This window comes from Bidens hawaiensis, unplaced genomic scaffold (assembly GCF_021521415.1).
Source record: "Bidens hawaiensis isolate Kalapana, Puna unplaced genomic scaffold, B.hawaiensis_p1.1 tig00010474_1, whole genome shotgun sequence".
NCBI classification, from domain to species: Eukaryota; Viridiplantae; Streptophyta; class Magnoliopsida; order Asterales; family Asteraceae; genus Bidens; species Bidens hawaiensis.
Genome location: NW_027491801.1, coordinates 416,421 through 428,353, shown reverse-complemented (window position 1 = coordinate 428,353; position 11,933 = coordinate 416,421). Strand labels below are relative to the sequence as shown.

General features: G+C 35.5%; 1 protein-coding gene across 1 annotated transcript; it reads left to right on the top strand.

The window, feature by feature from the left end:
* Window positions 1-7,921: 7,921 nt before the first annotated feature.
* Window positions 7,922-11,650, top strand: LOC143535486 (plant intracellular Ras-group-related LRR protein 9-like). The gene is made up of 3 exons (XM_077029720.1): window positions 7,922-8,587; window positions 9,625-9,791; window positions 10,809-11,650. The coding sequence occupies exons 1-3, from the start codon at window positions 7,925-7,927 to the stop codon at window positions 11,446-11,448; spliced, it is 1,470 nt and encodes a 489-aa protein (XP_076885835.1). The 5' UTR covers window positions 7,922-7,924; the 3' UTR covers window positions 11,449-11,650.
* Window positions 11,651-11,933: the final 283 nt, after the last annotated feature.

Below are 11,933 nucleotides of genomic sequence, written 5' to 3'. Positions count from 1 at the left end.
GCCAAGTCAAGTGACGAACCTACTAACTACAAATCTGCTATCTTAGATCTGGAATCTGAGAAATGGCAAAATGCCATGAACACCGAGATGCAAACTATGCGTGACAATCAAGTCTGGAACTTGGTTAAGCTACCCCCCGAGTGTCGGGCAGTAGGGAGCAAGTGGATTTTCAAGAAGAAAACCAACATGCATGGAAATGTATACACCTATAAAGCACTGCTAGTAGCGAAAAGCTTTACTCAAACTCAAGGTGTTGACTTTAGTGAAACCTTCTCGTCCATTGCTATGATCAAATCGATCAAGGTGTGAAAACTGAATAAGTCCATTTATGGACTCAAACAAGCATCTCGCAAATGGAATCTTTGTTTTGATTAGAAAATCAAAGAGTTTGGTTTTATCAAAAATGAAGATGAGCCTTGTGTTTATAGAAAAGCTAGTAGGAGCACTATATCATTCCTCATCCTGTATGTGGATGATATACTGATCATTGGAAACAACATTCCTATGCTTAAGGAAGTTAAGCACTGATTGGGATCCTGTTTCGCAATGAAAGATCTTGGTGAAGCTACTTATATTCTTGGAATCAAGATCTACCGAGATAGGTCTAAGCGGCTTCTAGGGCTGAGTCAAAGTACATACATAGACAAGGTAATGGCACGCTTCTCAATGGATAACTCCAAGAAAGGAGTCGTCCCCATGGCTAAAGGAACCATGTTGAACAAATAGCAATCTCCGGCAACAGACATTGAAACTAAGCACATACAAGCAATTCCATATGCTTCAGCGATTGGTTTTATCATGTACGCTATGTTATGTACTAGACCTGACGTCTCGTATGCGTTAAGCATGACTAGTCGTTTTCAGCAAAATCATGGCATTGCCCATTGGACTGCAGTAAGGAACATTTTTAGGTACCTTTCAGCAAAATCATGGCATTGCCCATTGGACTGCAGTAAGGAACATTCTTAGGTACCTGAAAAGGACCAAGGATATGTTATTAGTGTTTGGAGGAGTGGAAGAAGAGCTCACTGTAAGGTGTTACACTGATGCTAGCTTCCAGAATGACCGAGACGTTTCTTGCTCACAATTTGCTTGGATGAAGAAATTCATAGCCCACCTCGACCTAGTTCCAAGTTTTCGGAAACCGATCGACGTAATCTGTGATAACATAGGAGCCATTGCTCAAGCCAAAGAGCTCAAATCTCATCACAGGGCCACGCACATTCTAAGTAAGCTCCACTATATACGTGATATACTGGAACGAGGAGACCTCATAATAAGAAAAGTAGACACAGATCAAAACCTAGTTGACCCATTCACTAAACCGATGACTCAGGACAAGCATGATCATCACAGAGATGCTATCGGTCTTAGATAAGCTAGTAGTTTGTTTTGATTTAGTATTTGGATGTGTGAACATTTAAATAGTTATACTTTTGAGTTCTCTTTTGATTTAATGGTTAAATGCAAATGTTGAATAATATAACCGTGTTCGGTTTTAATATGTTTAATCCATTAATGTTGTATTCTAAATTATCCGTAGTCGGTCAGACTCGTGGGAACGACTCTGAATTAAGATTATTCTGACTTTGGACTCAAGGAGTTGACTTTCAAACTCACAGACCTCATCATGAATGACGTTGGATGTAACTCGCATCAAATCATCTTCATGGATCTTAGTCATAAGATGTTTTGACATTGGTATACTCATTTAGTATCCTTAGACCTAAGATACATATTAGAACTTTCGTTTACTAAAGGCTATTCTTTGACCAGTGTCAACCGCTGTCGCGTAATTGCCAGCTATAAAGGCATTGGTTGGGAATAATCTGAAGTTCAGTGGGAGTTGTATGTAATCAAGATGGGATTCTGTACTCTTACATGATATGTAATAGTTAGACATCTGGGCGCCCTCGTTGATTCAAACTGGTGAAGTGTGAGGCCTCACCCAAACTTACTGTGTGTTTGAATGGACCACTTTGATTCTAGATCGAGAACAATAATGATTGAACACCATATGAGGTTGAATATGATCCATGTCTCATTGTTCAATTAATGTCTTATACAAAAAGGATAGATGACAACGGTTACCATAAGCTCATTGTCTTGCAATAGTGTATTCCAAGATGTTTTGGTTAATGACTTAAAGTGTCATATTGTTGGGGGCGGCCATGTGTAGCTAGAGCACCGCTGGTTGTGTGAGTTAAGGAACTTAACCAAAAGCCGTCCAAGTGGGAGACTGTTGGAAATAGTGGATCGGTTCGGTTAATTTAACGCGACCGACCGAGTTACGACCCGTGAGAGTTACACCTTGGGCAACGAACTAAATCCGTTTAAATTGTTTAACCGGTAAATGACAAATCTAATTACACGAAATTATTATTTATAATAGTTATAAATAATAAAGTTTATTTACTAATTAAATATACTGGTTCGGGCTTTAAACGAGAGTTGGAACGAGTTGGACTTTGGACCCGGTTAGGATTTACTATTAATAAATAATAAGATTATAATATAATCTTAATATAGTAATAATATCCCTTTCTTTAATTTGAAGATTTCTCCAAGATTAATGGAGATGTGTGTGTGTGTATGCATCGTTAGACATGAAACGAAGGAGAACCCTTCTGCCGCAAGAAGTCCAGCCGCCACCCTAGCTTCCTTTGCGTCTGCCGCAAACGGACCTCTGTAACCCAGCCAACTTTAGGCCACCACCGTTGCTCCGCGAAGCTTCGCTGTAGTCACCTGTTCGCTGTCGTCCCGCGTGTCAACAGCCACCACCGTCGCTGTCGTAGTGCACCGCCGCTGCTCGTTGTTCAGTTCGTCACCTAGTGTTGTTCATTAAACCTTGGTGTCTCAACCGGTTATTCATTAACCGAGGTATATATTATCTCATCGGTAGTTAATAATATATTGTTTATTATTACCGTGCTCGTATGGTTTTGTAACCGGATCCTGTCGGGTTTAGTTTTTGTGTTGATTACTCGTTTTATTCCGCTGCGTGTATATTGATTAATTGGATTAATTAATAATTCGACATATTATTGAACCGGATTTAATAATAAATTTTTTTGACTGATTACTACTGAAACCCAACCATCGCATCCTTACCTACGGCGGAATATCGGAGGCGTAACTGATTGCACAGTAGCTCACATAATGCTAACTTTAATAACATAGTGGCAGTAACTAATTATTTAATTTATATATTCAAATACATCACATAATCCAAACAAAACATTATCTAAACTTAACAAAATTCAACACAAATTTACTTTAGATAAATGTTCGTTGATATCCTAAAGGTATCATATACTTGCTTCAAACTTCCTTCATCCAAAACTAGCAAACCTGTAACATGCGTAAAATAGAGTTTGATCAACATAAAATTGAGTGAGCAATACACAAGTTTAGATTGTAAAACAAATAATTCATATGTATTATAAACACACCATTAATGATATATAACAATTACCAAATAAATAGATGTTGACCCTTTTGGTCTAGCACAAAGCCAGCTTACCGGGGTAAGATATGCACACTCGATGAGGATGATGTGGCTCAACCGCCTAACAATAAAAATAAACACATAACCATATAGCATGTCATCGATGAGCAATAAATCCATAAACACATAATATCGAATTGTGGTTTATGAGGTATAGTTGTAAATAAATAAACAACTTTGATGTGTATGGTACACATGTCACCCCCAAAAGTAAATTATGAAAAAAGGTGTGAATTACTCACCTTGGAAGGTTGGCGAGCGAAAGAAAATAAACAAATAAAATAAGCGAGCTGACTGATCCGACACGAAACAGCCTATAAATCTAATACATGAAAATATAGTTAAAACTGAGAATAGTCCAACTAGAATCGAATTAAAATCGTTTACGATTTATGAGTTATGATGAAAACAAGTTTTAAGCGAGCCGATGCGGGTCATAATCCGAACAGTGAAAACGGATTCGGATTCTAGTCTATCACATGTAAAACGTGAAAATAAACATAAAAGTCTTCTGTACTGAAAACTAATTTTGACCAGGAGATACAGTAATTGCAAAATCCCCAATTTTAACCTAACATAAACCCTAAGACGAATTTGATTAAATTGAACATAATAGCCCCTCAATCCTTTAAAATTGAATGAGGGATTTTAATGTTATGATGAATTAGAAAAACTTTTATGTACAAACTTACCCTAAATTCGGATTAGAACTAGTTGATTATGATTAAAGAGACCCGTTTGACTTTGTTGGTCAACTCTTGAAGAACATTAGATTAGTATCTTGAATTCGGGAATGAGAGAGGATGTTTGAGAGTGTGTAGCAGATTATGAACGAACCATAGACCTTGTATTTATATGAGTCGGATTCTAGCTCGTGTTTATCACGAATTGGATGATAACTTGATTAAAATTCAAAACGAAACAGATAAGTCATAATCTTTGATCTAAAACTTGAATTAGATGATAGAATTCGAAGGATTAAGATAAATTTGCTTAGGATTATTGTAGAACGTTTAGATTTGAATTACAACACATTTAGGATAAAGATTTGAATAATAAACGAGCAGGAATTGGTTAGAACACGAACTAGCTTCAGATGCAGCATGGTCGCATCGCGCGGCCAGCATAGGTTCCGTCCTCACGTGGCGTAGCGAGGTGAATCCTCTCAACTTTCATTTTTACAAAGCCAGTCCCTAAAGTCTTAAGAACTTGCTCCTAACTACTGTAACTTGATATTTAAGATACGATAACGAGTTAAGAGGAGCTTAAACCAAGATGATACACTTTTATATTTGATCTTCTATTTTAAAAATATAAAAACTCAAAAATATTGTCTTTTAATTTATGTCTTTAATTTCCTTTTAAAAATTTACTTATCAAACCAAACCCAATATGATATTCACTTACGATTGAAATAAATACAACGATTTAGTAGTAAAAATCAAACAAGTGTGTCCGTGGATCGTGTAACATCTCAGATTTTTCATATTTGTATTGGTTTATGTTTAAACCGATTCGAGAATATAATTCGGATCTTTTGAACTATTTAAAACTTGTATTTATTGGTATTTAAATTGGTATAACTTATTTTATAATTCTATAAATTTCAGTCATGCCAAATAACCATTAGAAATTCTTAAAATTGCTTAAAATGGCTAAAAAATGATTTTCCGAAAATACATGGACTAATTTTGCCAATAAAAAAACAAAATGTGATGGACTAATTTCTGGAAGTTATTTTATAATCTACTATTATACATTATCTTCATAAATTTCTTGTTTATCATACCAAGATATTTGAATTAATAGAACCGATTTGGTCATCAATTGCTTATTCACTTTTCTAAACGAGTGACCCTTATTTTGTTAAGTATTATCAAAAATACACCCACCCTAAACCCTAAAACCCTTACATCTACATATTTTATGAAAAATACACCCTAAACCCTAAAACTACCGTCCTTGGCCTTTCATAACATCAAACCCACGAAATTCTTCTTCCCCATTATCATATTTTTCAAGTTTAATCGAATTCTTTCAGTGAACTTTATTAATAAACCAAGACACGAATGTTAGTACAGGTCGGGTTAATTGAAACGGAAAATAGCGGGTGTTACAGATAAATCGATATCTAGCCCCGTATTTCCTAAAGTTTTAAGGTTTTATTTCAATGTTTTAAAAACCATCTTGACTTCAGTTGATTTTGTTCTCAAGGTCATGCATCTATTTTACTTTCAAGGTCATGCATCTATTTTACTTTATCGAACCCACTTGTGCTTCTAGCTTGGAGGGGTCTCACTGGAGTGTAGAGGTGTTTTCTCCATTCAGACGCTCAGCTGTAAAGAACATGAAAACCCATAAGAAGGTCCAAGTAGTCCAAACCCTTCACCACTCAGCGGTATTTAAGTATATATCAAAGTGATACATAAGGAAAATGTTAGCTATTGTTTTGGCACGAGGAACGAAAGTGAAGTGATAACTAATAAGAAATGAACCAAATTCTAACTAGCCATTAGGAATGGCCTATGCTCTCTACCAGACCCAAAATAGATATTCAAATTAAAACCATTAGGCCTAAAATAGATGTTCCATTCAAAACACCAAGCCCAAAGTAAGTGTACAAATTAAAACCAATAGAAACCGCCTATACTTTTGTCAAGTTATATAGTTCCGTTTCCATTTTCCAATATAGATCAAATAATCAATTTCTTAATAATGTATTAAGTTTAGTGCATTGGAAAAATGGTCATTTTGTATTTTTCTCATCGTACTTTCTTTTAATGAGACAAACGAATAAAGGTTTTTAATTTCAAGGACGGCTCATTTTATAATAGCTTTGACTATTAGGTCTTTTATAATAGGACATTCGAAAATTTTGGACGGTGAATTTCAATATCCGAAGTTAAAATTCGATTAGTTTATATTGGTAACAAATACAAAAGTATTTTTAAAAATTTAATTATATTAAAAAGTACTTGTAGATAGGTCTGTAAACGAACCAAACAAACACGAACAAAGACATGTTCGTGTTCGTTCATTTAACTTAACACGAGCACGAACACGAACACTTAATTGAACAAATATTTATGCTCATGTTCGTTCATTTAAAGATCTTCTTAACGGTAGATTCAGCCACATAATAAGTCCCCAAATTGTAACTCGAGATGTCAAGATTGTTCGTGTTAGTTTAAAATCTAAACAAACTACTCACGAATATAAATGAACAAAGATAAATAAACATACAGTAGAAACTCGATAAATTAATACTCGATTATTTAATAAACTCTCTAAGATAATATTTTTTGCCGGTCCCGACTCGGGGATAGGGTGCTAAATTAATAATTCGCTAAAATTATAAGATAATACATTTTTGATAATTTCTTTAAACCCCATATAAAATATAAATTAATAATTCCTTATATATAGCATATTACATAAATGATTTATGTAAGTTTTTTGAAAAATGACTCAATTGTCTTTTGTTTTTTGTTGAAATCAATTTCCCCTTGAATCTCGTCTCTAATTTTCCTTAGCATGGTAAAAATTTCTGGTGTTGTTTTCTCATAGCTCAGCAAGAAATTGTGCAATGTGATTGCCGCTTTAGTAGCTTCGTTTCGTGAAGGGGGCTCCATTGTAGAATTTTCATCATCTTCTTCATCAATATCATCTTTATTAATTTCAATAATGTTTTCAATAATTTCTTCATTAGTCAACAACTGTGCAACTACATTTTCTTCTGGGTGAGTCAGAACATTCTACTATGAATTAATAAAATATTAATTAATAATTATTAATTTATCGATTAATTAATAACTCTTTTAATTAATAAATTTTGGTGGTCCTAAGTGTATTATTTTATAGAGTTTCTACTGTATATGAACAAGTGCAAATGATCACAAACAAACAAATATAAAACCATTAAATAGATGGCTCATCCGGATAATATTTAATTATTTTATATTAATATGTTAACGAACATAAATGAACGAATAAAACATGTTTGCTTGTTTAACCAAGCGAACACATATTTTTTATTCATGTTTGTTCGTTTACTAAAACGAACTTTTCCTGCCGAACGGTTCACAAACAGTTTACTGAAAATTCAGTTTGTTTACCGGCCTAATTGCGTATAATCAGAAAATTTTTTAATGTTGTTCCAAAATACCCAATTTCTAATTAATCTTTATTATTTATTTTATAATTAAAATTTTACTTTGGTATCCGAAATATCTATTAAACATTAATCCAAATCCAAAATTTCGGATAGTCGAATAGATTGGATCCATCCAAGCCGGTGAATAGAAGGCGATAAGATTTACCCCCACCAGACTCGAAAGAATATATACTCAACCAACAGTCTCTCCACTAACAACGACTTCTTGTTGAACTTGTCGTCCACTTTCTCTCCCATCTACAATGGATCCAAACCCTAACAAGTTTCCAATTCTCTCCTACATCATGACCAAATTCCCCACCGTCAACCGCTCTCACTCGCCGGACTTCGACATCGAACAACCACCGCCACCGGCGACAGCCAATTCCACACCGGAACCAGTTTTCGAGATCACCGAACGCATGCCGTACTTAAACGATCCTCACCTCATCGCCTCCATGCGTGCAGCCGTTGAAGACGTCTCACGCACTCGATCTATCCTCAAAACCCTAGGTAACTGTCCGGATCACGAGCTCGTTGATATCGCCAGGTCACGGCTTGCCGAGATTGAGGTTTCCGGCGAGGATACGGCGGAGCGGCAGTCGTACGAGGCGGTGATATCGTTGTACGAGATGTTTGAGTCGTATGAGAAGTCGTTGAGTGAGGCGGAGAAGGGGCTGGAGAAGCTCTATGAGGATGCCTATGTGCGAGGGAAAGCGGCCGTGGTTAATGATGAGCACGGGAGTTGTAGTGAGGTTATGGTTGATGATGAGGTTAGGGATGAACTGGCTGCGATTTTACGCCAGGCGGTTGCCAAGAGTGTCGAGCGGATTGATTTGTCGCAGAGGCGCCTGCCGTCTATTCCGGAAGCCTTTGGGAGGCTTCGGATGTTGATTTCGCTTAATCTCTCATCTAATCAACTTGAGGTTAGTGCGATTATCTCATTTAACATATTATATTGATTCATGTTAGGATTTTAGTAACATAAAGAAGTATAATGAAATGACGGATACAATTATTAATTAATTATTAGATGATCAATGTTTTAGTCATTTTGCCCTAGCTTCATTGTTTTGAGTTTGAAATGGAATATAATCTCATCTAACATATCATATTCTTATTATATCTTATTGATTCATGTCTGGATATTAATTTTAGGCGTTATCCGTGTTAGCGACATAAATAATTAGTCAGATTATCAATGTAGTTACCTATGCGGTCAATATCGGTGCTATAGCGGTTATCGGACTGTGGCAGAATACCGGTTGACCATCGATAATATTGACCGATATTTTACTGATATATTACCAATTTATCAATTTTTTAGGTCTTAATTGTCAATTTTTAGTGTTTAATGTTAGTATTTTAAGTCTTAATGAGTTCCAACTTGCTACAATTGTTAGTGTTTTGTAAGTTGCAATAGGTTAGTTTGTTAATGGTTCGAGAGTATACTGAATTTTTAAGTGTTAAATTGCTATATATATAAATTTTGCATGATGTTAAAATTACCGATATCTCAACTCGATAACCGATATCTTAAATGTCGATCTTAAATATCGGTCCTTGATCTATATCCAATATTTCCGCATTAACTGCATAGGTAGTTACTTAATTAGATGATGAATGCAATAGTTTTATTGTTATGAATTTGAAGTGGAACATATTCCTATGCTGTGGGCCTGTTGATTGATTGAACTTTACTCCAGGTGCGCAATTATATGAAACCGGACTGTACTTTTATCCTAAAACTTTTAGAATATGAGTAGAGCATATGGGACCGTATGGTACCAGTTGTTATCGGTAGGGTACCAGATTCATCCTTGTAGTACAATATTTCTAGCAACTAGCAAGCAATGTGATAAATTAAACACTTTAGGGGTTCTATTATTCCTGGCCTAGTTTTTTTTTTCTGTTATTTTTTGGAATACACTTTTCATATTGACCAATCACCAAATTGGAACAGAACATTCCTGATTCAATTGCTGGACTTGAGAATCTTGAAGAGCTTTATGTTTCTTTCAATCTTTTGGAATCTTTACCGGATTCCGTTGGCTTATTGTTGAAACTGAAGATTCTAAATGTTTCTAGCAACAAGCTAATGTCCTTGCCTGACAGCATTTGTCACTGCAGGTATGTTTGTTTGGATCCGTCACCCGTTTACCGTTTATTATATCACACATCTTTCTAAACCGTCCTACGATTTAAAGGGATTGTTTGGATTTGTGTTTTCAAACTGATTATGTTTAGTTTTAATGTTTGGATAAATAGACTCGGCTTCTGATTATTTAGTTCTAGAACATTTTCAGATAATTACTTTCATACTATCTGCAATGTAACATACTTGTTTTCATAACTCGTAAGTGTAAAATAAATTTACTCAGTTACCCCATTTTTGACCTGTTTGAAACTTTTAATCTCGCATTAGCATTTTGTGTATTAGTTTGTTGAATAATCATTATTTGCTAAAAACTCTACCAACTGATTATAATGCTACCATGACTGTCGGTTGATTCGATTACATGGCATAATCAAACGTTTAACTTATATTTCGATTTTTAGATATTCATATCGAACTTATAACTGATATTTTGGATTTTCATAACCAAACTTATAACTGATATTGGTTTTAGATGTTCATAACCTAACTTATAATCGATATTTCGGTTTTTAGACTTTCATAACCGAACTTATAAATGATATTCTGGTTTTAAGATTTTCATAACCAATCATTTTCTGTTACAAGCAGTTTGGTTTGTTTGGTCATATGAGAGGGAGGTTTGTTTGGTCATATGAGAGGGTGGTTTGCTTGATTAGGTAAGCCATTGGTTTTAGTCCTACTTCAAATCCGTTTCAGATGATAAAGTTATGAAAATAGGCAGCGAACCTTTTATTTATAAAGAAATGGATTAGGCAAGTAATATGATTATTTGTAAACAATATAAAAAAAGTAATAAATTATTTAAAAAACAAAGGGAAAAATGAAGGATGAGTTTCAGTGACGGTTTGATTCAATTATCAATACACACAGGCATACCCAACCACCGTTTTTTAAGTTGGTTCTTTTATTATGGTATGGTTCAGTTTTTCTGCTCACCCTACAACTTGTTTTATTACGACTAATCGTCAGCCCTCTTATTCTTATTACAGGTCACTAGTAGAACTTGATGCGAGCTTCAATAAGCTAACATACCTACCAACCAACATTGGGTTTGAACTCGTGAACCTAAAGAAACTGTCTGTCTCATTAAACAAGATCCGCTCACTACCTACCTCAATTGGAGAAATGAAATCACTTCAGTTCCTAGACGCCCACTTCAATGAGCTCCGGGCCATACCGCCATCAATCGGCCGCCTCTCAAACCTTGAGATCCTTAACCTTAGCCGTAATTTCAGTGACCTCACGTCACTTCCGTTCACAATTGGCGATTTAACCAATCTCAAAGAACTTGACATCAGCAACAATCAGATCCAAGAACTTCCCGCCAGTTTTGGCCGCCTCGATAAGCTTGAAAAACTTAATGTGGAAGAGAACCCGCTGGTGGTGCCGCCTAAAGAGGTGGTTAATGATGGGGTGGAAGTGGTGAAGGTGTTCATGGCTAAGAGGTGGCTTGATTTGTTATTGGAGGAGGAAGAGAAAAGCAAGAGTGTTGAGAGTGAGCCAAACCAAGGTGGTTGGTTGACCCGTAGTGCCTCGTGGTTGACCGATGTGGCAGGAACTGTTGGCGGGTATTTGGGTGGTGGTGCGAACACAACTAATGCTGACCCGTATCTCAATCAGCAACTGTGATTAGGTTACTTCCGAACTTCCCTTTCATTGGAGTTTTAAAGTTCTTTTTTTCTTTTAGTACTTTTACTATGTGTGCTTCACTTCATAAAAACCAAGCATACCTTTTGCTTATAAAATTCATTACAATGCGAGTTTGATTCGCGCAGGATAAGTCCATTTTGGACATGTTCATAACTCGTTTAAACACATATTACACAGATTTAGATTTTAGTTATCTTCACCTGCTCTCTTCTCTGCTGACTACAATTGGGTCTAGTCATGCTTCTCTTGATAAAAAAGCATCGTTTAGGTTTTTTGATACCCTCATCTGTGTTAATTGTTCAATCATATCGAACTTTTGAAAACCCACCAATCTAACCTTGCTTCATTTTGTGGTTTTTATATTCATTCGTGAGAAATCAATGCTTGTTGGTTGCTCAACAACTGACTGCCTCGTATTGTTTTAGGTGGGTGATAAAAAGCCGATTTAGTTGATTTTAGCTGCC

What these genes read in the sequence shown, in the direction of transcription:
- LOC143535486 (XM_077029720.1), top strand. Translation starts at nt 7,925, where the DNA reads ATGGATCCAAACCCTAACAAGTTTCCAATTCTCTCCTACATCATGACC. An exon ending in TCTCATCTAATCAACTTGAG is followed by an intron (nt 8,588 to 9,624) that starts GTTAGTGCGATT and finishes AAATTGGAACAG; the next exon opens with AACATTCCTGATTCAATTGC. An exon ending in GACAGCATTTGTCACTGCAG is followed by an intron (nt 9,792 to 10,808) that starts GTATGTTTGTTT and finishes TTCTTATTACAG; the next exon opens with GTCACTAGTAGAACTTGATG.